The 27,104-nt window shown below is 47.1% G+C and overlaps 1 protein-coding gene across 2 annotated transcripts in view; it reads left to right on the top strand.

Moving 5' to 3' along the window:
• Positions 1 to 27,104, top strand: part of SEPTIN11 (septin 11) — a 56,859-nt gene extending 29,755 nt beyond the window's left edge. Inside the window, exons 3-10 of one of the 2 annotated variants that reach the window (XM_062574234.1) lie at positions 1,137 to 1,332; positions 3,711 to 3,897; positions 6,051 to 6,212; positions 8,096 to 8,192; positions 9,924 to 10,092; positions 14,750 to 14,882; positions 15,813 to 16,000; positions 27,002 to 27,104. In XM_062574234.1, the coding sequence (XP_062430218.1) occupies positions 1,137 to 1,332; positions 3,711 to 3,897; positions 6,051 to 6,212; positions 8,096 to 8,192; positions 9,924 to 10,092; positions 14,750 to 14,882; positions 15,813 to 16,000; positions 27,002 to 27,068 (1,199 nt within the window). In that variant the 3' untranslated portion in view covers positions 27,069 to 27,104. Of the gene's footprint in view, positions 1 to 1,136; positions 1,333 to 3,710; positions 3,898 to 6,050; positions 6,213 to 8,095; positions 8,193 to 9,923; positions 10,093 to 14,749; positions 14,883 to 15,812; positions 16,001 to 19,908; positions 20,478 to 27,001 lie in introns of those variants that run through there. The other variant, XM_062574235.1, reaches the window with a different exon arrangement.

The following is a 27,104-nucleotide window of genomic DNA, read 5'->3' as shown; positions in this document are numbered from 1 at the left end:
TATTTTCGTCCCAGAAGAGCTGCCTACATCCCAGAGAGACCCTTGAGGGCCATCCCTGATGCAGCATCCCTGGCTTCATGGTGTTTTTTCCCGCAGATTTGAGTATTACAATCACTGCAACTAAAACCTGTTTTTACAGTAATACTTAAAGATTGTTTTTTGTGGAGGTATGTGGCAAGGAGTGTGCAAAGCATAAGTTGATCAAAGAAAAGTTTGGTTTAAAAGTGAGATTTTGGCTAGTGCTTTCATGCATGTTCCTAATTACACTGGGGATTAGTGAACCTGTAATAGTTTTAAAAGTTGGTATTTTTGCAGTGTGCTATTTCAGATGTTTTAACTTTCTGTGTTTTGCCTAATCTGCTGTTCTTAAAGCTGTAATGTCCTTTTTTCAGCTTAATACCTTTACTTTAGGGAGTCTTATAGGGCTCAGCCCATCTTTTCCACTTCTGCCTCTTCCCATTTCTTTCCCCCCCCCCCTTTTTTTTTTTTTTTTTTTTTTTTTTACTGTAAAAGGCTGTGTGTGTATGTGTGTGAGTGAGTGAAATTATCCCCTTTCCTTCCCCAAAATAATGAAGAGTCCCTAAGATCAATGGTGCTTTGTATCTTTGGTGATGCCCTGTTCTGTGTCCTTACTGTGATTGCACTGCATCTCCCTTGAAAGTGCAGCCCACAGAAGACATGAGTCTCTCTTGCAGCTCCCAGCGCAGCAGTTGGGCTCTTCACCTGCCTTTGCTGGCTTTTAGCACTGGAAGCATTTAGTTTCTCTTGATGCCTGTCAAAGTAATGGCCATCATGTAGCAGGGGCTCACTTTGGATTCTCAGTCCCCAGTGTGGGGATGTCTGCAGCACGTGCTGCAGAGACCCGACTGTGTGACCTGCAGAGGAAATGGGCCTGTGCTGCCATCACTTCCCGATGTCTGCAAAGCCCCCAGTTCAGTCCTGGGGGATTGGTAAAGATGGGGACTGTCTCATAAGACATCTGTTCCTACAGGGATTATTTTGCTTAGCCACATGCACGTAGCCTAGCTCTATTGCTACTAGAGTGGAATATGTCCTTGCCCTAACAAATGTGCCTGAGAATGGAGATGGGGAAAGGGGATTGTCTGGTCCTAATGCTGCTTTTTTTTTCTACTCAGGTGAAACTGGCATTGGCAAGTCAACGTTGATGGACACACTGTTCAACACGAAGTTTGAAAGCGAACCCGCTACTCACAACGAGCCTGGCGTGAGATTGAAAGCCAGGAGTTACGAGCTCCAGGAGAGTAATGTCCGTCTGAAGTTGACGATTGTTGACACAGTTGGATTTGGCGATCAGATTAACAAAGATGACAGGTAAATTGATTTCTGTACAGAGAAGGAGCCCTTACGCTGATGTGCTCCAAGGTCAGAAGGGCTTGACTTCATGATGGGAGCAGGGTAGATCACCACCGCTCCTAGAGGTCACTTCCTGATGCAGGTATGGCAGCTAATGTTGCTAGCACTGTGAGACAGATAAAAATTAAGAGATGCTGAAGTGAAGAACAAACAGATTAACTAGAAGATTACAGAACTGGAACTATGTTTCTGCCCTCTCTAGGTTAGTTTAAGTCTTTGCTAGAATGGAAACATGTAAATATCTGAACCTGACTTCAAATTGCAGTTGTATTGCTATCCTTTTGGGAGCTGGAACTTGGATTATAGATCCTGCTCGTACCCTTTGATGATGTTCAAGTCCAGGTGACTTTGACTTTTGCTGATTTTCCTGCTGTGTGCATAAAGTAAATATTCTGGGCAGTTTGTATTCTAGGCAGCCTACACAATCCCTTCTGTCTGTCCATATGGACTTTTGTTCTTGTGTTAAAACCAGTTATTTTGTGATCACAACTAATAAACTAATTAACACATTTCCTACAGTTAGTCATATGTTCCCTGTTGCAGTAATCCCAGTTTTCCTTGTGGAGTTGTTTGCGACCCTCTTCCCTGCACGTGGCCAAGAGAGAGCACGGTGGCTAGCAGTGTGTTCACTGGGCAAAATGCTATTAGGGCGCTAGAGCTGGTGGTTGGTGGACAGACAGACACTTGCCTAAGCTCTTTGATAATGCAAGCTTAATAACAAACTTTGCACCAAAATCCCTGTTAGCATGGCGATTGAGCAGATACCACTTCCTGTTCCACAGTTAAAATTTATTTGATTTTTAAAAGTTACAATTATTTAAATTTATTTTATTTTTGGAAGTCTTTTCTGCTTTCTGTGCTGACACCAAAATACTAAACACATCTGTTGTCCCTGCTCTGCTCCTCCTGCTCCTAACAAATGCGCTGTTCCTTGCTGCAGAGCAGATGTGAAGAGACGCATGTGTTGGCTGAAGGGAGCTCAGGCATCAGGCACTGCCATATGCTCTTCAGCAAGAACAAAAGCTGCTCAGAAGAGGAGCAGGTGCTCAGAGTGGGGTCACTCTGAGGCTCCTTACTGCCGGTCACTTTGCATTTGCTTCCTTTGGCAGACTGCAAGAGCTGGCAGTGGCGCTAGCAAAGCCCCTAGTTTCCCCCTCCTGCAGTTAAACAGAGGGTGGTCACAAGGTGGCAAGGTTTAGGGATGGCTTTTGTCCTGCTATGACCTGGCACAGCTGGGGACTTCTCACTTGTCACCACAGCAGAGCCATTTCTTTGTGCGCCCAGCTTGTTCTCCCAGTCCTTTTTCTGTCTACTTTTTACAGGGCTTTCTCCAACCTGACCCAGTCTGAGTAGATCTTTGCTGTTCTTGCAATGTGTCTCTTATCTGAGGTTTTTGAGATCTCCTGGTCAGAGATGACATTTCCAAAGGCAAAGGAACTGGCAGTGTTGCAAGCTCACCTAACAAGATTTCTTGATACCCTCTGTGCCTGTGAGCTAGTGAACAGTGCTCAGTGATTTCTCATGGGTCTCTGGCATCCTGCCCCAAGCAGGTGGCCCTCCTGCAGCACCACAGCCTTGGGCCGCACCTCTCACTCAGTAAATCACAATGTCTGGTATGCTTCACCCAGGGTTTTGAGCAACTGCTGAAACATCTTCCCTGGCAGCTAGAGCGGAGAGGCCAATCCAAAGCCATGTTGGCTGCCTGGTGGCAAGCTGTTTCATGAGGACATGCAAACTCCTGACCTTCTACTTCCTCCTCACAGCTGCTTTTTAATGAAGACATAGATGCAGCTATAAATCCAGCACTCAAGGCAGTGGCAATACTGTTTTGGTGCCTTTGGCTCAATGCTGTTCTCTGAGGGCTTCCTTTGGCTGGAGACCCTGGGGGCCACCCGCAAGGGGCTCGCTATGGATGGTGGAGCTTTGTGAGCTGCAGAAGTTTTCCTTCTAGAAGTACAATTGATTAGTCGGATCAGTGCCTATTACACCGTGTCAGCATTTTTGTCCTCACTAAAACTGTTCCCCCAAAGTACACCCTAAGCAGTGCAGTGTTTGCTGAGCTTTGTTTGCAGGCTTAATTTCTGAAAAGTTCTTTTTATCTCCATGTGAATTTCCTGGTCCCTTTTCTTAAAGTCACAGACAAGCTTTTGGACAAGTGTGAGTGACTGCAAAATATGTTCTCCAGGGTAGTATCTGTGTATGGTTGCAGAGGTCGCAGAGGGAAGGTCCCAAGGCCATCGTTGTCCCTATAACATTCAGAGCAGTTATGAGGCTCTCGGAGTATCCCAACAACAAATGCCCTGGCTTGCTCAGCTCTGTGTTTTTTTTCTCCTCAGCTACAAGCCCATAGTAGAATATATTGATGCACAATTTGAAGCCTACTTGCAAGAAGAGTTGAAGATTAAGCGATCTCTGTTCAATTACCACGACACCAGGATTCACGCCTGCCTGTATTTCATTGCACCAACTGGACACTCGCTGAAGTCCCTAGACTTGGTCACCATGAAGAAGCTTGACAGTAAGGTACTTGCTGTGCCAGTGTTATAACCTAATTAGTGCTTTCCTGATTTTCCAAAGACTTAGCCAAATTTGCACAGAAAAATGCTGTCTGTTTTTAACAGAGGGTAATTACAGATGCGAGATGTGAAAACCTTAGTGCCTTGGGCTAGCTGCTGGGATAGGTCAGTCTGGCTCGGACTCTCATCTTTCCAGTCCTCTCTCTTGTGGTTCAAAAGTTTGGCTGCTTTGTTCCACAGCCGTCCAGTAAAGTGGCAATTTGAGAGTGGAAGATGCCCTCTTCGCTAGGGTGATGTAGCAGATTCTAGTTCTTACTGCTTTGCTGTGGGTTAACTCAGCAAAGTTCAATGACAGGTTCATTCAGAACCGAAAGATCGGTTGGTTGTTGAAAAAGAGAAGTGTGTTTTCCTATTTTGATCCATAAATAAGAATGAGAGATTAAAGTTAAGCTCTGCTAGTTCCAGCACTGAGAAAGGCATGATTCCTCTCCTTTGTCCGAGAAATTAATCAGGTTTCAGTGCAAAACTTGGTTTGACGAGTGTGCGTCATGGGAAGAAGTACATCCAGAACACTTAAGGTCATCTTACTAATCAATGAAAAAGGACTCAAAATGCTGTGTCTGTGTGCTCTGACTGCATCTGGCTAGACACAACTTCTATGAACTTCTGTGGTAAATGGAGTGTTACTCTAACCACGTAGATCTGATAAACAGAAAGCATCTGAACAAATGCGTTACTCTATATGCATTTTCTCGATTACCCTCTTGAACAAGAAAAGGAACGAAACCTGGTATAGAGCATGGAGTCTTAGATATTTACAAGAGGACCTGATCCCTTTTCTTTTAGGGAAAATAACTAAAGTGCAAATGTGAAACATAACAGTATTTAAGCTGAGGTTTCTCTGTGCTTCTTTGCATCATGATTAAGCAGTTTGGATTGGTCCATCTTGTGCCTTTGGCTCCTTGGATCCATGATGACGGTGGTTCTTTATTTCCTGGAATGGCCTATTGACTGGGCTTTATGTGGTGGTGGGGAACGATCCCCTTCCCCTTCAAGTTAAAATAGGGTTTTAAAGACTTACCCCAAATGAGCTCATTGGCATTCGTCTTCATTCTTTCGGCAGTGGTGGATTAATATCTCTGGGGTATCCTCTGGACAGAATTAAGTGATGTAATATAGAAGGATTTTCAAGTAATGTAGTTAAAACCTCTTCATATCAGTATTAATATCTTCCTCACTAGCAGTGTTGTCTGCTGTTGTAAGGGAGAGCTAGGGAAAAGCAAGGCAGAAATTGGCCAAATGGTGGGATGAGAGAGGAGAGAAAGCAGAGTCCTCCTCGTGCTTTCTTGCTCTCTCTCAGCAAAGCAGGTACCCATATGGTGCTCACTGTGCCTAGATCCACTCAGCTCCACCAAGGATGCCTTGCTGTCTCCCCTTGGCTCTTTGGTGCTGTTATTTGCCATCTTGCCACCAGTATAGCAAACAGCCTTGTCTGGGGAAGAGAGGCAGTAATTTATTCTTTGTATTAACCCCATCATGCTGTTTCCCTTAATGATAGTCTTAGAGCTGTGCAGGAACAAGTCAATCCTAGTCCTGCAGTACAGCAGAGCATGGGAGCATGTGAGGGCACTGAGGAGGAGGAAGCAGGTCTCCGTTATGCCCAGCCTCCACCATGTGTGTCGCCTGATTGAGTTTGGACCATCTGCTTCCAGCAGTGTAGCAGCAGCCCAGCTGCCTGCCCGGGTGTCCCCAGTAACAACACCCAGGCAAACCCCTGTGGGAAGCTATTGTCCAAGCAATCATCCTGCTGCAGCTCAGAGGAGAAATATCTAGATGGTAATTTCCTTCTTTTTTGGAACAACTTGTAATAATCCATGACAGCATTTCCTGTCCCACCAATTCAGATGAGGAGTAGAGTACGACAGCACAGGAAATAGCTTTTTGCCAAATTGCATTTGACTTCTTTTTAAGGCCATCATCTCTGCTGCCTGAAAATCCTGTCTCAGGCAGTGGTGCTGTCAGCAGTAGCCCCGAGGAAGGTCTTTTGCTGAGTGAGAAGATGGCTGGTAGTGTGCTTCTGGGACCATCCCTGCGGGAGCTCTCCTGGTGACACAATCTGTGCAGTCCTCTACATGAGGGTGTCCTTGTCTTGTCTTGCAGGTGAACATCATCCCCATCATTGCCAAGGCTGACACCATTGCAAAAAATGAGTTGCACAAGTTCAAGAGTAAAATCATGAGTGAGCTGGTCAGCAATGGTGTCCAGATCTACCAGTTTCCAACGGACGAAGAGACGGTGGCCGAGATAAATGCCACGATGAGTGTATGTTTGCTTTTGGGGTTTGTTTTCCTCGGTTCCCTGAAGCCCGTTCCCAAGGCAGGGCACATAGTGCCATGTTGCTTTTGGCTTTAAAACCCCAGTCTAAGCACAGAAATCATGCTGGCCAGAAGGCTTTTTGAGCTAAGATACCTGTAAGATGTGAGCTGCCTGGCCAGAGATACTTCATTGTCTGACAAAGGATTCTCATCTGAGCATTTCTTCATATCCTTCCCCTATTGCAGTATTCCTATTTCAGGAAAGGAAGAGGATGGGAGGCAGGGCTCCAGAGTGGTCAGGGCAGAGGGCTGAGCTTTGGGTTTCCTGTCCCAAGCGACCACTGGTTGCTTGATGGGGGGTGATTCACATTTGCCTTTGTTTCAGTTTCCGGTAAGAGCAGGGCGCTGTTGACGATATTGCAGCTCTCAGCAGAGCCAAGAGCTCTCTGTGGCGGTGACTCTGGCTGTCCCTCACCTCCTTCTCCTTCCTCCAGCAACAGCAGTGGTAGAAATCATGGGCAAACACAGCTAGGGTAGAATGAGCTTTAGCAGGGTTTGCATGGGGAAGCATGATGTTTTCCAATGGGCCTGACTTGCAATGTGAAGGGAAGAACCTGCACTCTGGGTTTCTGGCAGTGACATGCATCGCAGCAGTGCTTGCAGGGCACATAGCACGCAAGAGGATACGTCAGCCCCAAAGCAAGAGCACTAAAAACAGGCAAGATAGTAGTGAGTGAGCAGAAGGTTAAATTTTATCTGCATTTTACATGCAGCGAATGGAGGCATTGAGATTAAGCCTTTTCCTTTCCTGCAGCTTGAAGGCTTATGGGAGTTTCCCTGTGCTATTGCTTATAGGTGGACAGTTGCACAACCAAAGGCAGAGAGGAGGTGGCGTGGGGAGGAGGGCACTCTTCCGGGAGCAGACTGGGTATCGGACCCTCTCCAAACCCTTGTATTACCTCCCTCTTTGCCCCATCACTTGTTCGTTCTCGCTGGGGAAAGGGGGCGCAGAGAAAGGATGCGTCTCTGCTGGGGCATCCCATGCAGCGTACGCATTGTCTTCTCCCTCTGGAGCTGCTTGCACAGCCGCCACCGTGTCAGCTTGTGGGAGCTCAGCTGGTGGGAAGCTCCTTTGCCAGTTAATCACATCCGCTCTGCCATGTGGCTTCCTCCCCTCCAGCCCAGCCTGTGACCACAGCGTGGCTGCTGAGGTGCCCCCAAGCTTGAACCCAACCCTTGCAGATGCCATGAAGGCAGAAAGAGCGTTGTGGGGTGGCTGGCAGGAAAGGCGAGCTCCATCTTGGCAGGGGCTGTGCTTCTGGGACTAGATCCCAGGTGGCCAAATTGTCCCCACCACACCCACAGAGCGTCTGGGACACAGCAGAGCTTGGTGACACAGATGTGTCAGCTTTGGGCTGGGTTGGCTCTGCTCTTCCTCTTGCTTACAGTTTTGCCTTTTTTAAGAGGAAACATTAGCTGTTATTTCTAGCAGCAGAAATCCCCAGAATTTTTAGCCTATGTTGCTTGGGAGGATGTAATTTATTTTCTTGTTTTGCTGCTTATCAGATATTTTTTCTCAATGCTGAAACTCATTTCAATTTTTTAAGACACTTTCTGTGCTTAAGATAGTCATGTGTTGTAATTACATGTAAAATATGCGCATCTCTTTCTCACGTATTTCAGGACTTCAGAATTTTGAACTATAAGGCCGAGCAGGCTTCCAATCCAGGCTGCTTTATTGCTCTTTCTAAACCACCAGTTGAATTGCAAAGGGAATCTAAACAACTTAAATCTAGTGCAGCTGCCACAGTAAACAGCTCTCTTCAGAAACAATTGCTGGCAATGCAGCAAAGGAAACCCCTAATCTCATTGTCCTTTTCCTTTTTTTAGGTCCACCTTCCATTTGCCGTTGTTGGCAGCACCGAAGAAGTGAAGATTGGCAACAAGATGGCAAAAGCCAGGCAATACCCATGGGGCGTTGTGCAGGGTATGTTATCAAAGGCACAAATAAGTCCTAGTACTGTCTCATTCTGATGAAAGATGCGTTGATCTTTGGATGTGCCGCATCAAAATCTGTCTTGAATTACAAAAAAAAAAAAAAAAAAAAAAAAAATTAAGTAACTAATTAAAAGCTTGAATCGCCCTTCTCTATTTCTGATGCTTTTCTGCCTGCAAACAAAATCTGAGCAATGGGGGGAAGGCTTGGATAGCTGAATGGTTCAGTTTGGGCCTTGTGCGCAAGCCAGAACGCAAACACGTAGCTGGAGGATTTTCCAGGGAGCTAGTCTGTGTGCTGAAGGAGTAGTCAGCAGATCTCTGCCCTTTCAACTTGAAATGGGAGCAGAAATAATTTAATACTGACTACTTTGTTTATCTTGTCCTTGTATCCTAAGAAAATGCAGCCTGAGTGTGCAATCCCTGCTAACTAAGGTCACTGAAAGCTCTTTCTTCTGATGAAGAGCAGAGTTTGGACTTGGACTGCATTTGCAACCCAGGTTGTACCAATGCTGCCAAAGATGAGGCCAGTCCTTTTCCAACCAACACTGGGAAATACAGGGCGAGAGCATTACTGTCTCTGTCTTCTCCATCACTCCCAGTGGTGATGCTCTTGGGGCTTCAGCCCTGTATCTGTTTGGAGAACAGCCCAGCAAGCTGCAGAGGAGCATCCACGAGACACTTCTGCATAACTCATCCAGTTTTTCCTCAGTAATAAAGTTTGACCCTGAAGTAACTTGAGACTTCCTGTCTCTAGTTGTGTAAGCTGGAGGACAATACTGGGCATGGCTTGTGCAAGTTGGTTTGGGAAGTCTCGTATTTTGTCATGTATCCTGCTGGATTCTTGCTATTTCCATGAAATTTAAGACCAGCTCATCCAGAGTTTTAGTTGGGTACCAGAGAGATTTTGAAGATCTGGCCCTGAATTGCCCCTTTCCTCTGAGCCATTGTCTGGGCAGCTGGAGTGCTTTGCTGGGTCTCCTGGGGCATGCTGCAGATTGGTCTGCTAGTAGCATAGACTGCTGCTCACTGTTAGATCCTAAAAGGAGAACTCGCAGCTTTAATTTTTAAACACATCCAAACTGTTCGCTGCAGTGATGTGTGCAGCCCTCTGGCCACAGTAACCTCCTGGGCTGCACAGCTCACACTCCCAGAGGCTGAGCACGGCACAGCAGACCCTGCTCTGAGTAGAAATGGTTATGGGAGCCCATGGTATGCCTTGCCTGTCTGCTGCCTCCCTTTTGCTGCCAGGGGCAGAGGCTTAGGGGTCCTTTGCTAAGTAAGCAGGCAGGGGAAGAGCCCAGCATCTCTGGCAGGGTCCTACTGTTTCACCACCATTGCAAACTGCAACTCTCCTGCCTGCCTCGGCTCCTGTCAGTGACTTGCATTTAGAGTGGATTTGAGTGTGAAGTGAAACCCGTTGTGCAAACAGATCAGCACCTCCCTTGCTGGTGCAGAAATGCATGGACAGCGAGGACCTCCGTGGTGGGTAGGAACACAGGGATGATACAAACCCAATGAAGGGCCTTGCTCTAATACACGTGTTCAACATTCACTCAAAGTTCAGCAAGGCGTGTTGGTGTGGGCCAACTTTGAGTTCTGCTTGTGTGCTTAAAGGGCGTTCAGGCTAGCTAAGTTGGGGTCTGGGCTCAGAAAACAGAAAGGGACAAATTCACTGGCTCCTGGGTTTAATGCCTGCATGGATGGTCTGCTGCTTTTGTAGTTGAAAATGAAAATCACTGTGACTTTGTGAAGCTGCGGGAGATGTTGATCCGAGTGAACATGGAGGACTTGAGAGAGCAGACACACACCCGACACTATGAGCTGTACAGGCGCTGCAAACTAGAAGAGATGGGATTCAAGGACACGGATCCAGACAGCAAACCATTCAGGTAAGAAAGCATAACTTAGGCTTTGGGCAACCAGATAGTTATGAGGTCTTGGGGTTGCTGGGGTTTGGAAGAACAAGGTGGGTAATACTCCACTGAGAGCAGCTTAGATATAAAGCACTATTGGAGAGAGAAACCTTGTGCAATGCAGATCTGCCCTCAGGGCCTAGGATTTGTGTGCAGGAAAGGCTTGAGTGGTTAAGAAAACTTATTACTGCCTTAATATTTTGAAAATGTGAGCAGTCCTGCAGAAGGGCATAGATTCTTTCTAGAGCCTGTAAAATGTCACCAGGGTGCTTGAATGCGATATGTTTGGGGAGCAGAATGCAACCCATTTCGGATCAATCTGGAAAGCTCAAGTGGAGGAAGCAGATCTCCACAGATCTTTCTGCAGCCTGTTGCTTAAGTTATATCAGTTGTTTTTGCACCTTTCCCTGAGCTCATCTTGCTCTGCTACATCAAATACGAGCTGCTGGCCTTCACTTGCAAGGCCTTTCAGAAGTCTGTCTTCTACTTGTTACCTATCAGCCAGTACTGAAAAGTGTCCAAAGGACTGATTTCTAAACCCTCCCTCTGTCATTCCTTATGTAGAGCGGCTCCTTGTTGGTCTAAGCAAACTGATGTTGCTGTCTGCATCTGAAGCTGTCTCTTGCTTTATGTGACAAAGGTTGCCGTGAGGATTGCTACTTTCTCCTGATTTCATTCTGTATCCTCAGCAGAGTGGCAGGCCCTTGTTTTTGTAAGGCACCAGAGGAGGGTTGGTTGTGGTCTGCGGTCAGGGCTCGTAGGCATGTCTGATTGGGAGCGGTTAACACCAGTGCCATTCTGAGTGACTTGTCATGTTTCAGTTGGGAAGCTGTTTTTTTTTTTTTTTTTCCCCTCCCCTTTCCACCCTTACGCCTGCTTTTCTAAAACCTTTGACCTGTCCAGCTTCCAAGGGAGCTAATGTTCATCTTCCTGCTGGTTCTGCCCTTAGCTGTACTGTGAGCTTCATGGTGGCTTGGGTGAGTCAGTTGGACAGAGAGTTTATCAGTCACTTCAGAAATTCCTCCTGACACGTCTTTACCTCTGGAGAAGAGCTGATTTTTGAGATACTCAGGAGATGCGTTAGTGCCACCTCTCCTCCACTGCAGGCTCGATCGTGTGTTGCAGCCAGCCTGCTCTGCCAAAAGTCAAGGCCGGATACAATAGCTGGATTTTAAAAGTGACGCTAGCGCAGCTGTGTCTGTGCTAAGATGAAGGTGACTCTTGCACTGAGGTGTAACTGCTTAGCAGGGTGATTCGGGGGAAATATTCTTGTTGGCTCTCCTAGAGCTGGTCTTATGCGTGAAATTTGGTTTATTGTTAAACGCTGTCTCTGACAGCTCTGTTGGTCTGAAGCCCAAGTTGTTAGCCAGGGACGGCAGCTGCATGGGAATACAGCTGGAGGGGGTGGTTGTTTTCTCTCTTCGTTTCCTGTTTCCGGTTCCTCCCTGCCTTTTCCCCCAAAGTGAAACCCGCTGCCCTAGCAGCATCCCACGGCCCTTGCTGCCCCGAGGGAGAGAGTCAGAATTACACGCTTGTCCTTGCATCGATGTGGGTTTGCCCCATAACGCACGTGTGTCAGGAATTGTTGTGCTGATCACTGAGAAGGCAAGTGTGCGGCTGGCTAGTGCGGATTGGCACGACCACGGCTTGTCGCTGGCCCTCAGCAGTGGAAGCCCAGGTGGGCTGCAGAGCCTGAGGCAGAGCAGGGGCCTTGTGCGCCTGTTTCTGGCTCCCTTGTGTCTGGAAAACAGCACCGCACGGAGAGCGGAGCTCGGCCTGCACTGCGACATGGGCTTTTCTTCAGTTCAGGCTTTGATTTGTGGCTTGCTGAGACTGTGCAGCTGCACTGCTTTTGCAATGGAGAAACTCTAGTGGAATCAGTCAAGCCCAGCTCTGTTTCTAAGCCAAAGTGTGGGGCTTTATTGGATTTCCTTTCTAGAGAGCAGTGGCTTAAGATGGGCTCAGCCCTTCCCGTTCAGGAATCTGAGGAATTTCCATTACTTCCTGTACACGAGGCCTCTTTTAACCAAGCTATAAGTGGAAAGGAAATGAAAACGTACAGAACTTCTCCATCTGGTACGTGCTAGTTCAGAGCAGTTCACGCTGGGTGCCTCCTCCCTCCCTCGCTCCAGTCAACAAGCTAAACCTGCGAACCCAAGCTGGTTTGCTGGGGATAATGTGCATATGAAATGAGGGAAACATTAGGTTTGGTTCCTTCCGTTCTTCCTCCAGTGATCAGAAACAAGCCTTCCCCTGGGTCTGGGCTTTGGAAACCACAGGAACCACCATTCCTCAGCCCATTTGCACAGCTTCTGCTAGGAGCAGGCAGTCTTCCATATAAATCTCAAGGCAAGTTGGACAAAAGACCTCAGCAAAAATATTCTGATGCTACGTAGGCGATTGTGCGAGAAGCTGCACAAACGGGAGACTGGCGGTGACATCATACTCAGCTCACATGGGCAGAGCACATGGTACCACTTCTCCAAGTTCCAGTGATGCCAAGCGAGCAGAGCTGTAGGCATCTGCTGTGGGAATGGGAGTCCTCTGCTGCACAGAGACCTCCCTGCTGTCCTGTTTCTTAGCTGGTCTGGTTAATTTTCTCAAAATACCTTTTTTTTTTTTTTTTTTTTTGACTGGGAATTTTTTTACAGTGCATCTCTAAGTGTGTATTATGTTCTGGAGAATCAAGTTACTCATCTAATCCAGGTTTATATTCATGTGTGTGTTTACTTAAAAAGCAAATTCCTTTGTCACTTTTGTGAGAAGCTGTAAAGAGTCTCGGTTCGTTTTGACTGTTGCTCCTTTGAGCAATGAGTGTTTTTTCATATGCAGTTTGGAGTTGCTGGGCCGGTTTCTTTGTTAATTTGGCTCTTCTGGAGGTTGGAGTCACTTCAGTAGAGATTTGGGTTTCTGACCTTAGTTCAGTGGTAGGTTTTAAGCTTGAAGCTGAGATTTGCATTGAGCCGGGATCAGTTTAAGGGCTTCTCTTAGGCACCAGCTCCTGCTAATCTTTTCTTGCTTGCTTATCACTCCTCGTTGTGTTTTGGAAATGAGCTTTGTGAGAAGCCGTTTGCAGTATGGGATACAAGCAGCAGTGTGCACAGCTTTCCCTTTTGGTCTGTAAGGCTCTGCTGCTCTCTAGTATAGTATGTCACTAATTGCAGATTTCAGTTCTTGCTCATTGAGCAGTGAAGACTAATCTGTGCTCGGGGTTTTCCCAGGCCCTAGCCAGACACTTAAGAAAAGTTTGTAAATTTAAGCGTTAGTGTCCAAAGTCAGAAGATTAAACCGAAGACTGAATTTTAAGGAGGTTCTGGTTTAAGCCTGTATCTGCTGCGACCAGTATGGTCCTTGATCTAGTTCAGTATCTAAAGAAACCTCTTGCCCTGTTCCCAGGTGCGTTTACAGTCTCATGAGGGATTTTTTGGGTTCAGTGTCTGGTCAGCTGGAATCGTGCGATTCCTTCAGGATGGCCAACGCTGTGCAAGAGCAGCTCTGGGGCAGCCTGTCCTTGGAATATTTCAGGAGGGATTTGGAGCACCCATTGATTTGGGATGTTAAGTCCAAGGCTGGAGCCTCTGTTGCGTTTTACTCCCCAGCTCAAAACAGTATCTGTGCAAGACAAGATAATACTTTGGCTTTAATGTGTTTATGATTTTTCACTAGCCTGATGTTTAATGTGCTGCTTAGACATGTGCATGCTAAGTAGATGAGGCAGCGCATCTCTCCTGTGTCAGTGGAGTTTTCATTAAAAAATGCACTTTCAGAAAAGCTTCCTGGGGAAATAGTTATCATTCCCACACTATCATTATGTCTGAAACATCCAAATCCATTTAAGGAAGAAAATGAAAAGGAATTTGGCATTCAGCCTTCCTAAGAGGCTCTGAAAATCTCAGAGGTGCATGGACAACATGTTTTGTGTCTCAAATCTTTGCTGCAGTATCTTGATGCTGGAGGTTTAGAACAATGCCAAGAAGTAGCAGGGGAATAAAGGAATGAAAGAATCTGGTAATGTGGTTATTCAGAGGATGAGCACTGCCACACATTCACAAAGGCTTAGCCTCCCTGACAGCTAAAGGAGAAAGACATCTCCCAAGGTGGCTTTATCCAAATAAAGCTCCTGATCTGAATCTGTTAGCAATGATTTGTGAAAATTAGTTTTGCTCTGTGACAGTGTTGTGCTTAATGAACCTACGTAAAGCCAGATTTTGTGCTCTGATATGCCAGTCTCTGCTCCGCACATCTCTTACTTCAGAGGAAGAGATTCAGGAAGAAAAGCGAGTGAGGGAAGAAGGTGGGAATTGAACAGATCAGCAAGCTGGGTTAACATCGGTGATTGCTGTAGATGCTTACATAATGGCTATTTATTTGGGTGGTCCAGTCATTCTGTCTGCCCAAGTGAGTTCCAGGATTCTTAACAGTGTGCTTGTTTTTACTCACCGGTTTATTTCCACACTGCTACCATCTAGCAAGTTAAGACTTGTTTGGGTGGAGGTGCTCACACCTCTGTTGCAATTGAGGACCTCTGGTGACATTTTGTGACAGGAGACTGCACTAAGATCACCAAAGGCTGGAAACTCATTGGCACACATGAAACACAGCTTTCACTGTTATCTCTGTAAATTTTTAACAGTCTCCAAGAGACTTACGAAGCCAAGAGGAATGAATTCCTGGGTGAGCTCCAAAAGAAGGAGGATGAAATGAGACAGATGTTTGTCATGAGAGTGAAGGAAAAGGAAGCGGAGTTGAAAGAAGCAGAGAAAGATGTAAGTATATCATTAACTCGGAAAAGTGTGTGAGGGTGTGGGCCGTGGTTTTTCCAGGAGAGCCCTGCAAAGGTGATACCTGCATTCCCACATCAAGCCTAAAAAGGGGCTTGCATGGCATAAACAGTTACAGGGAGCAGGTGTGGACTCCCCAGCTCTACCACAACCCTGTGGCATGACCCCATCATGTAAATCCTCTGCTCCAATTCTCTGCCTCTAAAACGGGGCAGGAGTATTCCATGGCGTTGGGCAGCCAGAGGAAGATATACCTTGGAGCGGGAGGTGTTGCAGAATGACAGTAGTGGCTGCTGCAGCCTCATACCTCTGTGGAAACATGAACCTTTCTGTGCTGTGGGAGTCCCCTCTGCTCCCTCACCTTTCCCTCCCACCTTAAAAACACAGGATGTTTGCTGCTCGGAGTAACGTTGATCTGCAGTGGACTCCGGCTGTGCTACAGCCAGTGCTGCCCCTCTTGCAGTCTCTCCTATCTAGAGACTTTCAGTAAGTAGATGAGGTTTCCTTGGACTTCCTGGAGGGCAGTAAGTGCTGCTCGGCGCAGTTGTGGAGGGGCACAACAGAGCTGTTCATGTGCGCTGCCCAAATGTGATTTGCATGGTTCGCCTAGACATGTTCCCTTGCTTTGCTCAAGCAAGAGTGAGTCCATGAGGTACAAAGCAGTGCAGGACAGGGCGCGGGGTTTGGAAGTGCCCAGAGACCTGTGATATTCCTACAGCTTAATTCCCCTCTGTCTATATGCACTACTGCAGGAGTGTTCTCATAAGATCAAGCATGCTCGTGACAGACAAACTGGCTTGTTGTTAGTGCAGTGAGGCCCCAGTGCCAGTGAGATCTCTCCAGGCATCACTACCAGAAACTGGGGTAAAATGTTTTTCTATTCTCCTCCAATTCTCATTGTCACTGTCCTGACAGCTCCATGAAAAGTTTGACCATCTAAAGAGGACTCACCAAGAAGAGAAGAAAAAAGTGGAAGACAAAAAGAAGGAGCTTGAGGAAGAGCTGACCAACTTTCAAAAGAAGAAGGCAGCAGCTCAGCTATTACAGTCACAGGCTCAGCAGGCAGGTTCTCAACAAACCAAGAAAGAAAAGGACAAGAAAAAGTAAGCAGCTGTCACCCACATCCTTTGTAGGGTCTATCACGATTTGGGGAGTTGTTTTTTCTCTATCTTGCTGCATGTCTGTATTTGCTTTTCCCCATTACCAGACTGGAAACTGGGCTTTTACCAGCCTGATCAAATATTTTTTTTTCTAAAGGGTGGGCCAGGGATAAGATCTTAATTTGTCTTTAGAAGAACACCTTAAAATTTTATGTCAAAGTCTAGCTGGTGTGGGAGAGCAATCCAGATGGTGGAGGTTTGACCTATGATGTGTCCAGCAGCTTCTGGAACAGCTCTGGGATGTTCTGGACTCAGATTTATCTACCTGAGCCAGAACTAAAAAGGGACCTCTACTCATCCTTCCTTTCATCCAAAGGTAGTCCCCCACTTCTATTCTTTAAGGTTATGGTTGTAAGTAGAAGTAGATGAGAAACCAAAAACGCCATGTTATTTTTACATGGAGAATCCTAGTGCCAAAAGTGAATAATGGAAGCTTACTTTAAAGTTAAAAGCTTTGTTTTTGTTTGTTTTTTTTTTTTTTTTTTTTTTTTTTTTTTTTTTTTTTTTTTTTTAGCAACAGAATCTATGGTACCGTAATTACAGGTAAATGACATTTGTGGTTGTAATAAGCTAAGAAATCCATACCTTTTAGTAAAGACAATGGCATTGTTTTCTATTCTTTTATATTCATATGCTAGGAGTATAATAACTGTGCCCTCCAATACTCTTGAGATCCAGCAACTTCTGTAGGAACCAGGTATATCCGTGGACAGAGTCTGTCTGGTGGTCAGCATTAGTGGTGGGATTTTTCAGATGTTCTCGGTTTGCACCTAACTCTGCTGGCCCTGAAACTGGAGTAACATTGCCACTGATTTGGGCTCAGAGTTAAGTCACTGGAGAGCTCTGCTGAAAACCTTGCTCTAAAGATCCCAATTAATTCTTATTAATGTAACATCCTCCTTGCAGCCTGTACTTGGAGATAGCTATGTTTAGCTTGCTATTAGTGTTAGAGGCTCGTATTTTTTGACGTTATACTGGCTACTTCGCTGTGCTTTAAAAACCAGAGCGCAACGTCCGTTTGGATGTGGAATGTACAGTGAAGTCCAACAAACTCCGCACAGGTGAAGCGGACTGTGCATGGCTTGTTTGTGTAGCACAGCAAGACGGTTTACTGTAACAGAGGCTGCTCCAAGGCCTCCCGTCATAATTGCCATCCACTTTTTTCTGTAGCCAGTAAGGGACTCTTGCAAGTGCTTTCTGGGTCATCTGTGATAACAGCGCCAATCTATAACTGCAATCAGGAAAGCTGTAAAGAGGGTAATACAGTAAAATCTTACTGGAAAACTTTTTTTTTTTTTTTTTAATCCACACACAAAAATGACAGTTCCACGCTTCTTGTATTAGCTGATAGTGAAACAGGGAGCATTTCTTAGTCAACTCAGGCAGAGTATCCTTCATAATTAACACTAAGTCATCGCTGTTGAAAGAACCAAAATGCTAACACGGATGTGGCGTAGCCACTTTTGACTCTCCTGTTAACCTGTGAACTTCAGCCACGTGTGAGCTGTCTCTAGCGTGAGCCTGTGAGGCTCTGTTGTTTTGCATATATACTGGTATATTTTTATACTTCGGGACGTTACCCTGATGCTCGCTGCACATCCCCCTGTTTCTACTGCTGGATCAGTGCCCGTCATTCATTGCTGTTCTGACTCTGGGTCCCCAGGGGAAGGAGGGGAGGGCCAAGGGCTAGCTCCTCAGCTGATGTAAATTGTTGTAGCTCCTATGGAGCCATGCTGCTCTATACTAACTGAGAACCTGGCCCGCGGCGCTTGCTGAAATACGTGGAGTGCTCGTACACTGTGTACTCTGCTGGGTTAAAGGCATCATTGCGGGCGCTGATCAGTGTCATGCCGAATGGCAGAACTGGTGAGTGTCAGGCAGTTAAATGTCCAAGCATGCTGAAATATCATTCCCTGACGATGCCTGTAAATAGGATAGGCTGAAAAAGTAGTCTTCTCTCATGTGAGAATCCGTATGTGGTGGCCCTTTCCTAGAAGTAACACACAATTTTGAAGACCCCTTTTTCTTATCTCATTAACAGAGTTGCTAGCTTAATATTTATATGAGCTCTGCAATAGATTTTTCACCTCTTAGACATGAGACCAGAGCAAAACTTAGCGATCTGAGGAGTTTTGTAACTGTTGGTAGTTGGTGTTAGCTACTAGTTGCTTCTGTGAAGTGGGCTGGCACATGCACTGCGTTGTGGGTGTAATACATCGATGTTTCTAGCAGCTGTGACAAATAGCACAGTTTCTGCTTTGCCGATGCATTCTCAGAAATCCAGTCATGAGGAACATGCATGTGTTTAAGTAGTGTGTCCTTTCAGTGTCACTCCACACCTGGGGTTGTAACTGCTTAAATTGTTCTCTAGTGTCTGAACTACTAACAGAGGCTTTAAAGGGAAATGCTGATGCTTCTGCATTGTAGCACACCTTGGTTTTTCTGAAGGCTTTATGTTTCTCCTTGCACTCTAACAAAAAGCTGCAGCTGGCATAGGTAAGGCTTTCAAGCTTTCTCTGTGGTGACATGGGCTGTGGCAGTTCCCATGCAGTTGCCAGAGGAAATCCTTGCCACGCTCTGAGCGTGATCCTTGTAGCCTCCCCAGAATGTAATTCGTGGGATTGCTCTTTTCTGAACGTGGGATCGGTTTTCTCCAACTTGGACAACGGAGACTTTCCTCAGCATTGTGCAAGCTGGAGGGAAGGCCCAGGGCCAATTTGCTGCTGGCTTAACTTCATGAGGGAGAACTTGGCCCTCTTGATGTCCAGACTGTCCCTGTAGGAACAAGGAGTTGTCTTTTTCTACCTTTCTTTTTTCTGCTGTTTCCTAGATACGTTCCAGTAGTTTGTTGGAGCTCTGGCCTGATGTCAGAGAAGTGTGCTGGTTTGGGGGCAGCAGCATGTATTTGTGCTTAAAACACAAGTATGTGTCTGTAATGCTGTCATTCAAGTACTTTGCTGAATCTGAAGCTGAGCCAGTTATTGAGCCCCTGCTGTAATTTTTGGGTGGGACTGTGCTTCCAACTTCTACCATCCGTTTTAAAATAGGAGCATCAAATAGTGTTTTGGTGGTTGCGTGTTTGGTAGATCACCATGTGCTCAACACGTGCCTTCGTGTTACATGCTCCTCAACCCGCCCAGGACTGGGACCATCTGTTGGGGCTCCATTTCTGTTCCTTTCAAGCTACTTCTGAAAAACAGATCAAAAACTTTTTTCCAGATTCCTTTCAATATAAGTAACTTCCCATCCGATGTGGCTGTCTGGGGCCATGTTTAATCCCTGAGCTACAGCATGCAGCAACTGTATTTTGGGGCTAGGCCCAACGCCCCAGTAAAAGAGGTTTGTGTTAATGTCTGAAGGATCAGCATTGTGCCTGAGAACTTAGGTTTGCTGAGGTGCTGGGAGAGCTCACGGTGCCAAGCTCTGAGAGCTGCGTTTCAGAAAGGGCTGCGCTCCCGCCTTCTGTGCGAGCGCCTGCGGTAAAGTAACTCAGCTTGGACACCTGCCGTCGTGCACCCCACATGCGCTTTGTGGAAAAAAGCCCCACACCTTGCAGTCACCAGCCAAGGAGAACCTGTAACCTTGGCTAACTTAAGTTGTCGGTTGTTCAGTTCTTCCCACTCAGTTCTTCTTTTTGCTTTTGCTTGTTGTGTAGGCTAGACTTGACCCAAGTCTTAAGGTTTAATTTCTTTTTAATTCCATAATCCCTCTGCATGCCCACCCACCAGAGCAGGTTGCTGGTGTTGGCTCTCCCAACTTTCCATGATTTATTTATTTTTTTTTTCATTTGGGGTTCTATTATTGCTAACTTTTTTTGTTTTTTTGTTCTTTTGTTTTTTTTTAACTTGCAGTGCAAGCTTCACATAAAGCCTGTCAAGCCAAGGATGTTCCTGCATTCACCTGCTTTTGCAGTAATGTGTCTCTGCCATCTGTGTTTTTTTTTCTTTTTTTCATATTTTTTAACACAAATAACTATTAACTCATCTAATAACATAGTGGGAAGAAGAAGGAAGAAGGGTTGGGTACAGGACTTCGTGCAACTGCAAATTCAGGGATGGGTGGGCTGGGAAGGTAGAGATACCATGCATTCTTTCCGGTCGAAACCAGCAGCAGTAAATTGTTTTGGCTGTGGATTTGAATTGGGAGCAATGACTGGACGTCAGCAAGCGTCGTTGACTGGATCAGGTCGTAAATGCTGCTGATGCCGTGCTGCCTGCGCGGAGGGCCGGCCGCGGTTCCCTGCGCTGGGTAGTGCCCCGCGCCCGCAGAAGGCAGCCGCGGGGAACTACCGCTTGCGGCCCCGGGCTCGCGGCCCGGCCCGTGGCGCTGAGCCTTGCCAGAGCCCGGGGTTTCAGTCCGGCCGCGTTCCCCTATTCCTCCAGTAGCCAACGCGTTAGAGCAGTGCGAGTCCCGCTGTTGTAAGGGGAGGGAGGGAGGGGGGTACGTGTGTGTAGATAACAAAAGTTTAACTGACCTTGCATGCCTTTACACTTGCATGATTTTTGTCATTTTTTTTAAAGTTACTGTTTTTGTTGTCTGACTGGATGACATGATTTGGCCTGGGTTTGTCTCATGTGCTGGCGTGTTTTTGCAGTTGCCCTTCCCGCTGAGTGTAGCCGCTGCTCGCTGAGTGCTGCGGCGGTGCCTAGAGGGAGGGACCTCTTCCCGGTACTGCTTTCCCCGCGTTACTCCCCTGACCGTAAGCTTTGAAACCTGGCTGAAAATGGTTTCATGGTTTCAAATGCGTGTGATCCCGGCGGCCTCGTAGGAAATAAAAACACCCAGGCGAGGGGGACGGCGTACTCTTAAAACGGCCTCTTCCCGCTGTCAGGGGCATGCCTGCGTGCACTTGAATGCTGGCTTGCTTAGTTGCAGGATACAGATCGTGGGGAGGGGAAGGAGGGGTTCCCTATTTGTGTTAACCAGCATTTGGCAGATAAAACGGTTGATTTAGGGCCCCGTCCCTGGAGCTGCCGCTCATTTCCAGGGCAGCAAACGCGCTCTCTAAGTCCTGCTTGCCTGCGAGGGCCGCTGCGGTGCAACGGAAAGGTAACAGCGCAGCCCCCGGGGGTAGCTTTGCATGGCAGGGGAAGCTTGGGATGAGCGCTCTTCGGGATGCCAGTTTGTGTTAAGGAGCAGCAGGAGGGTCAATACCACCTGAGAGCGACTTGGGCTCCTCCCGGGCAACGGACGGAGCAGCCGAGGAGGGAGAGACGGCGCCCGGCCGCGGGCTCCCCTCCGGCCCCGGGGCCGACGTCCCCCTCCAGGACGTGCAAACGCCATCTAGCACAAGCCAGGCCTCGCTTTGTGGCCAGCGCGGGCTGAAAACGGATCTGCATGTTTAATTTGTATTTTTTGTGCCGTTGCTTTTCGGACAGAGTCTTTCCTTTCCTTCCCGCAAAGTGGCGAGCTGTGGTTGCCCTATGACTTCGGGATTTCTTTCTCTTCCACCGCTGTGCTGCCAGCATTTCCACTGCTCCTGGCTAGGTAGTCTCCTGCTTCTCTCTTTAAAGCACTCTTAAAAATAACTCTTAACATAAGTCCCAAGCACTCCAGTTCTTTGCTTGTTTCTGGGATGGAGTTTCTTGCCTCTGAATGTTAATAAAGGCAGAATTATCACTTTTCTTGAAGTGTCAGGTTGGTAAAGGTGTTTAGGGGTTCTCTTTTTTTAACCCCTCACTGCCTAAACGTGGCTTTGGGGAAGGTGGTGTCCAAATATGCTACTTCGGACAGGTGGCAAAAATCAGTCAGAAATAAATAAACCGGAAATACAACATTTGAGGATTTATTTTCTTCTTGCTCTTTTTTTTTTTTTTTTTTTTCCCCTTCTTTTCAAGTGCATCTTCTTATCCTATCAACCTGGATGTATGTTTGTTTTTACATAGTGTGCGAGGGTGGGTTTGCTTTTTTTTTTTTTTTTTTTTTTTTTTTTTTTTTTTTTTTTTTTCTTTAGAAGAGTTGCTTAGAAAACCCAAACCACAGTTCGTGTGACTTCTAGCAAACCCAACCTTTAAGTTATCAGGGAAGAAACTGGTTTTCTGGCATGGGTTTTGCACAATCCAATCGTACATGCACATCACAAGCTGATGGCTCGTGACAGTATGCTTTGCTTCAGCTGTCTCTGTGCCTGTCCTCTTTTTAATTATGAGCATTTTGTGCCAAGTAGGAAACTTAATTTTAACATTTATTTGTCCTGCTTCATTTGACAGGATGTTTGGCAGGGGAAAGCAACCGAGTCTAGCTATTTTTGTTTTCAACGGAAAACTGTGGCCAAATGCATTAATGTATTTTTGGTTGGGTTTTGTCCTCCAGCAAAAAGCAAACTATTTTGAAAGAACAGGGAATAAAGCATTAACTTGCCAAAGTGGAAGGTATTGGGGTTTTATGCTTTTGTTCTTCTAGTTTTTTTTGCCTAAGGAGATGTTAATGACCCCTTTCCCCAATGCCCTGAGCCATGTTTAGCTTTGCACTTCTTTCTTTTCTTTATTCATGCCTTTTTCACAGTAGTCCCTGGTTCTGCATGGAGTAAATGATGCTCTCAAATCTAGTTGGACGTGCTTTCACCTTTGCATGTAAGTACAGTAGTAAGAGCCACCCTTTTTGCTCACTACTGATATGACTAAACCAGCTGCATTGTCTGGGTGTTTTCTTCTTCTCTTTTTCTTTAAGTCCACTTACTTGCAAGTGGCATTATTAAAGCTATTTTAAAACTTTCTGTAACAATCAGATTTTGCTGACGTTTTGGAAAGAAACCAGAGAGGTTGCAAGTGGCCAAAAGCCTCGCTCAGGAGGCGCTGCCAACCTGGCCGCGCGCTAGCCAACGCCGCCGCCCGGCCGATAGCGCTGCGCGGCCCCCGTGCGCTGCGTTTCAAAGCTTGGGATGCGGGAGCGAGCAGGAAAGCCCGAGGGGGCGCGCGTTTCGGGGACGCGGCCCTGCCAGCGAGAGAGGGGCGAGCGTGCCGGGCTCACGGGCCCGAAACCTGCCGTTCGCGCCGCCCCTCGGCTGCAGCTGCCCCGGCCCCTGACGGCGCCGATCCCGAGGAGGGGGTGAGTCGCGCGGAGGGGGGTCGTAGCGGAGTCTCTCCTTAGACGTGCCGTTTCTGTAACGTGATCAGCGACTCTGCAGGTAGTTCCCAGTTTGCTTCTCAAAAAAAACTAAGTGAAAATGGAAATGTCTTTTTGTGTGTGACCGTATCAGACCTGTCCGTTCAAATCCGATCATCGTTTGCCCTTCTAACATGTTAGAAGTGCTTATTCCCGTCTCTCCTCCAAGGACCCTGGTTGCTTTTGCAGTATATAATATCTTTGACTCTCTAGTCAGCGTGTATCAGCGTGGGACTATACAAGTATGAAGGGTTTTTCTTTTTTAATTAATGGAAAAATAAAGCTGTGAACAGCGGTAGAAATATTGTATTTGTATACATTTTTAATATCCTGATTGCCTTAAACTATAGATGTAGAACTTTATTACCTTGCTATTTGAAAATAACCCATGTTTGTAACTAAATAATTGTGTAACCTACATACAGTGTTAATGCAAAATTATATGTACGCATCTGTTAGATATTGTCACTTTATTTGATGTTAAAGTATTTCTTTTTTTGAATTACAAATTGAATAATAACCTTATAGCATAAGCTCAGTTATTTCTTGTATACATTTTAGGTTACGTACACAACATAGTGCCAACACTTGAAGTGGGGAGAGGAAATATATTTTTACCCAAATGCTTTGGTCTTTGAGTGGCCTTTTGTGACTTTTGTTTTGCTGTTGCTGTTCTGTTTGGGTGTGACGGGGCAGAGGTTCCCAGCGGGTTGTTTCTTGCCTTCTCGCCGTCGCCATAGGCCTGTGCTGGTGTCTGGCGGTTGCTTTTTGTTGCTGTCGCGAGCATTTGCTTGTGTGCTGCCCCGCCGCCGCTGGTTTGCGTTAAATCTCCCCACTGCACTCTTTCCTTCACAGCTTATTTCCTTTAAAATGTCGTTCCACCTTTTTTTCTTTCCCTCCCTCTCGCCCTCCCTTCCCATTTTTTTAATTTCAATTCTGAACCTCTTTTTTTTTTCTCTCTCTCTCTCTCTTTTCTGTAGCTTCTTCTTTATGTAACCGTCATCTTGCCAAAGCCCCCACACCCCTTTCCTAATGGACAGCGCACGCTGGAAGAGCCCGCGGCCGCGGGCAGCCGCCCGCGGGGAGAAGAGCCACCTCATCCCTCCATCGCGTCCGCCTTTCTCTCTCCCCTTTCTGTTTCTCGCCGGTGGGGCTGCGGGCGCGCTGTGCCACGCGTCTCGGTGAGGGCTCTGGCCGCAGCGTCGCGGCTACCAGAGGTGACGGAGGCGACGGCTGGCGGAGAGGACGTGGCTGTAACCCAAGACGTTGCGCTGGGATTATCCTTTTGTCCCGTCCCCCGCTTATCTCCCTCCTTGTTTTTTCTCCTTTTGCTGTAACGTGCACGTGCTGCTGGCGGCGAAGAGGCTGGTGGACGGCGGATCGGGGCGAGTGTGTGTAACCGGAGGACTTTGTTTCTGACTCCGCTCCGGCTGCTTTGGACACCGCAACTTCAGCACAAGCGCGTCCCGAGCGCGTGATGAGAACGGGTCCGTAGACCTGGACGGCTTTCGGCCTTTGGCGCGAAGTTGCGTGAAGCGGAGGCGGCCGCTGTTGCGTACCGTTGGGGTTGGTTCTTGCCAGTCGAGGCTTTATTTTTCCCTAGCTCATCGACCTCCGTGTGAGCAGAATAGGTGTCTTCTCTCCAACAGCTGCGCTGCGCTGATCTGTGCTGTGATTGAGGGCTGCTTTTCAGTCCCATGAAGCCCATTCATGATTTCTTTTCTTTTCTTTTTTTTTTTTTTTTCCCCACAGTCCTGAATGCGGGACACTTGGTTAGCTTCATAACTTGTTTACTTTGGAAGTGAATTCAGTTGAGGGGTTTGAAAAGTGGCAAACTGTTGTTTACAGGTAAAAACAAACCTTGTAAACTCAGTGTGTAGTGATCTCTAGTTGGGTCAGGGTGGACAGAAGGGGCAGCCAGATCCCCTGTGGATCTTTTTCTTGTGGGCAGTGCATTTTTTTTAAAAACTAAATAGAGGTAACTTTTTTTTTTCTCCTCATCTGCCAGTCTTAATCACGATTGATTATCCTTCTTTGTGCCAGGAAAAAGGTACTATTAAATAATCTAGCTTTCCTCTCTCCAGTCTGCACATGACAAGCTATCAGGGATCTACGCTGAAATCATTTACTTTTCTTCCAAAAGCACAATGTTTTTCAGCACTGTTCAGAGACGAAAGTGTTAGATGACTTGAAGCTCCGTCGAGACAGGTGTCTGTTTTCCTAAAGTGGCAGAAAAACTGTTTGTTCTGGAAACATTTCCAAGCAACCAGGTGGATTTACAGATACAGTCTGAAAGACTGCTGAATTGGCCTTGTGCATGTGCGGTGGATGCCTGCCTGGCGTAGGAACAGAGCTGCTGACTGCTGCCTCGCCGAGGGACGGGAATATCTGCGTGGATGTAGCTGGGGACAGAATTTGCGTCGGTACCGAGCTTGCGAGTGCCCCGCTCTCTGGGCCCCGGCGACGTCCGCTCACCTTCTGCTCTCCAGCTAGATGGTGCTTAGTACAAGACATCCCAACCTAGAAAACTAGTCCAGTTCAGCCTGCTGAGGAGGAAAGCGAGCAGCTAACGCCTCATGGATTGAGGCCTCGAAGGCACTGCTGGATCCAACCCTTCCTGCGTTAATTCTTCACTTTTCCTGCAGAAATCTGTGGCTGCTTTTGCTAGCTGAGAGCAGGCACGCTGCTTACACGAGTGAGTCTTTTGCTCTGAGAGCTGCAGCAGTTCTGTAAGTGCGCCAAGCCACTGGTACCCAGCGAGAAGTGCGGGGCTGAACCCTGTGTTTGCCAAAATGGGTAGTAAACCTGGCAGTGATGCGACCGGAGGTGCTGCTGCGGGGCTGGCGAGCGTCGCCCCTGGCCCAGGGGCTGTGCGAGCATTCAAGCTCGTGTGAGGGCACAGTTTGCCGAGAAAAAACGTCTCGCCCATTAAAATGCCTTGTTTGCGAGCGCTGTGTCTCATTCTTTCAGCATTGGTGCCTGGGCTGGTCTGCAGTGTGAGGGACCACCGCCCCTGGCCAGGGGGGCCTTGCCACGGCTCAGCTTTGCAAGCCCTCTGCAGTGGCATCCGACTTGCCAAAATACCTTACTGGTCACTTGCCCAGAGGCCGACCCACTTGCCGGACAGTTCCTGCAGCGTCCTGCGCAGTGAGACCCTCCCCGGTGCCCCTACCATCGCCGCTTTGTGTGTGTGTGTGGGGGGGGGGGGGGGGTCCCTTCTTTTTTTTTTCTTGCTCCTTGGCCTTCTGACCTTGCTTTTTTTTTAAAAAAACTTCAAATCTGCGTTTTAAGTACATCAGGTGGGAGGAGTCCAACCTGTTAAATACCATCACTGTGCTACGGCCTCTCTCTTGAATACAGTCGCTTTTTATTATGTAGTTCATAGTGCTGCTTGCCCAGTCGTCCTATCCACGTAGTTGTGCCCCGTGACTTTCTCAAAACTCGTGTCAAGGTAGGAAGTCGCAACTGAGATTGTAGGTTGGCAACACTAAAGAGATACCTGATAGACTACCGGATCGGCCTGGGGCTTCCCGAGGCGCTGGAAGGTGTCTACCCTTGGGACGTTTTTTCCACCCTTCATAAGGATTGTGCTGTACCAAAGAGGCCGTTTTCCATCTGCAGAAGGTGTTCAGGGCATGGTGATTAACCAGTAGCGTGGATACATCAGCAAGGTTTTAAGTGGGGTAAAACCCTTTGGCTGATTATGTAAGCTCCAAATATTTCACAGGTTTTCAGTTTTGTGTGTTTGTGTGTATATGTATATATGTATATATATCTAGAGAGAAAAGGAAACTGAGATACAAAATGCCACCACTTACATGAACCACATTTATTTTGCAGCTCTGGCTGTGCTCACGCCTTGAGTCCTGCTTGCAGTTCTGGCCTTCATGTCTCCAGAAGGACATAGTGGAGTTAGAGAAGGGCGCTGTAAAGATAAATGGGA

This window comes from Rhea pennata, chromosome 4, assembly GCF_028389875.1.
Source record: "Rhea pennata isolate bPtePen1 chromosome 4, bPtePen1.pri, whole genome shotgun sequence".
NCBI classification, from domain to species: domain Eukaryota; kingdom Metazoa; phylum Chordata; class Aves; order Rheiformes; family Rheidae; genus Rhea; species Rhea pennata.
Note: the sequence above shows the minus strand (reverse complement) of the source record. Positions and strands in the feature narration are given on the sequence as shown.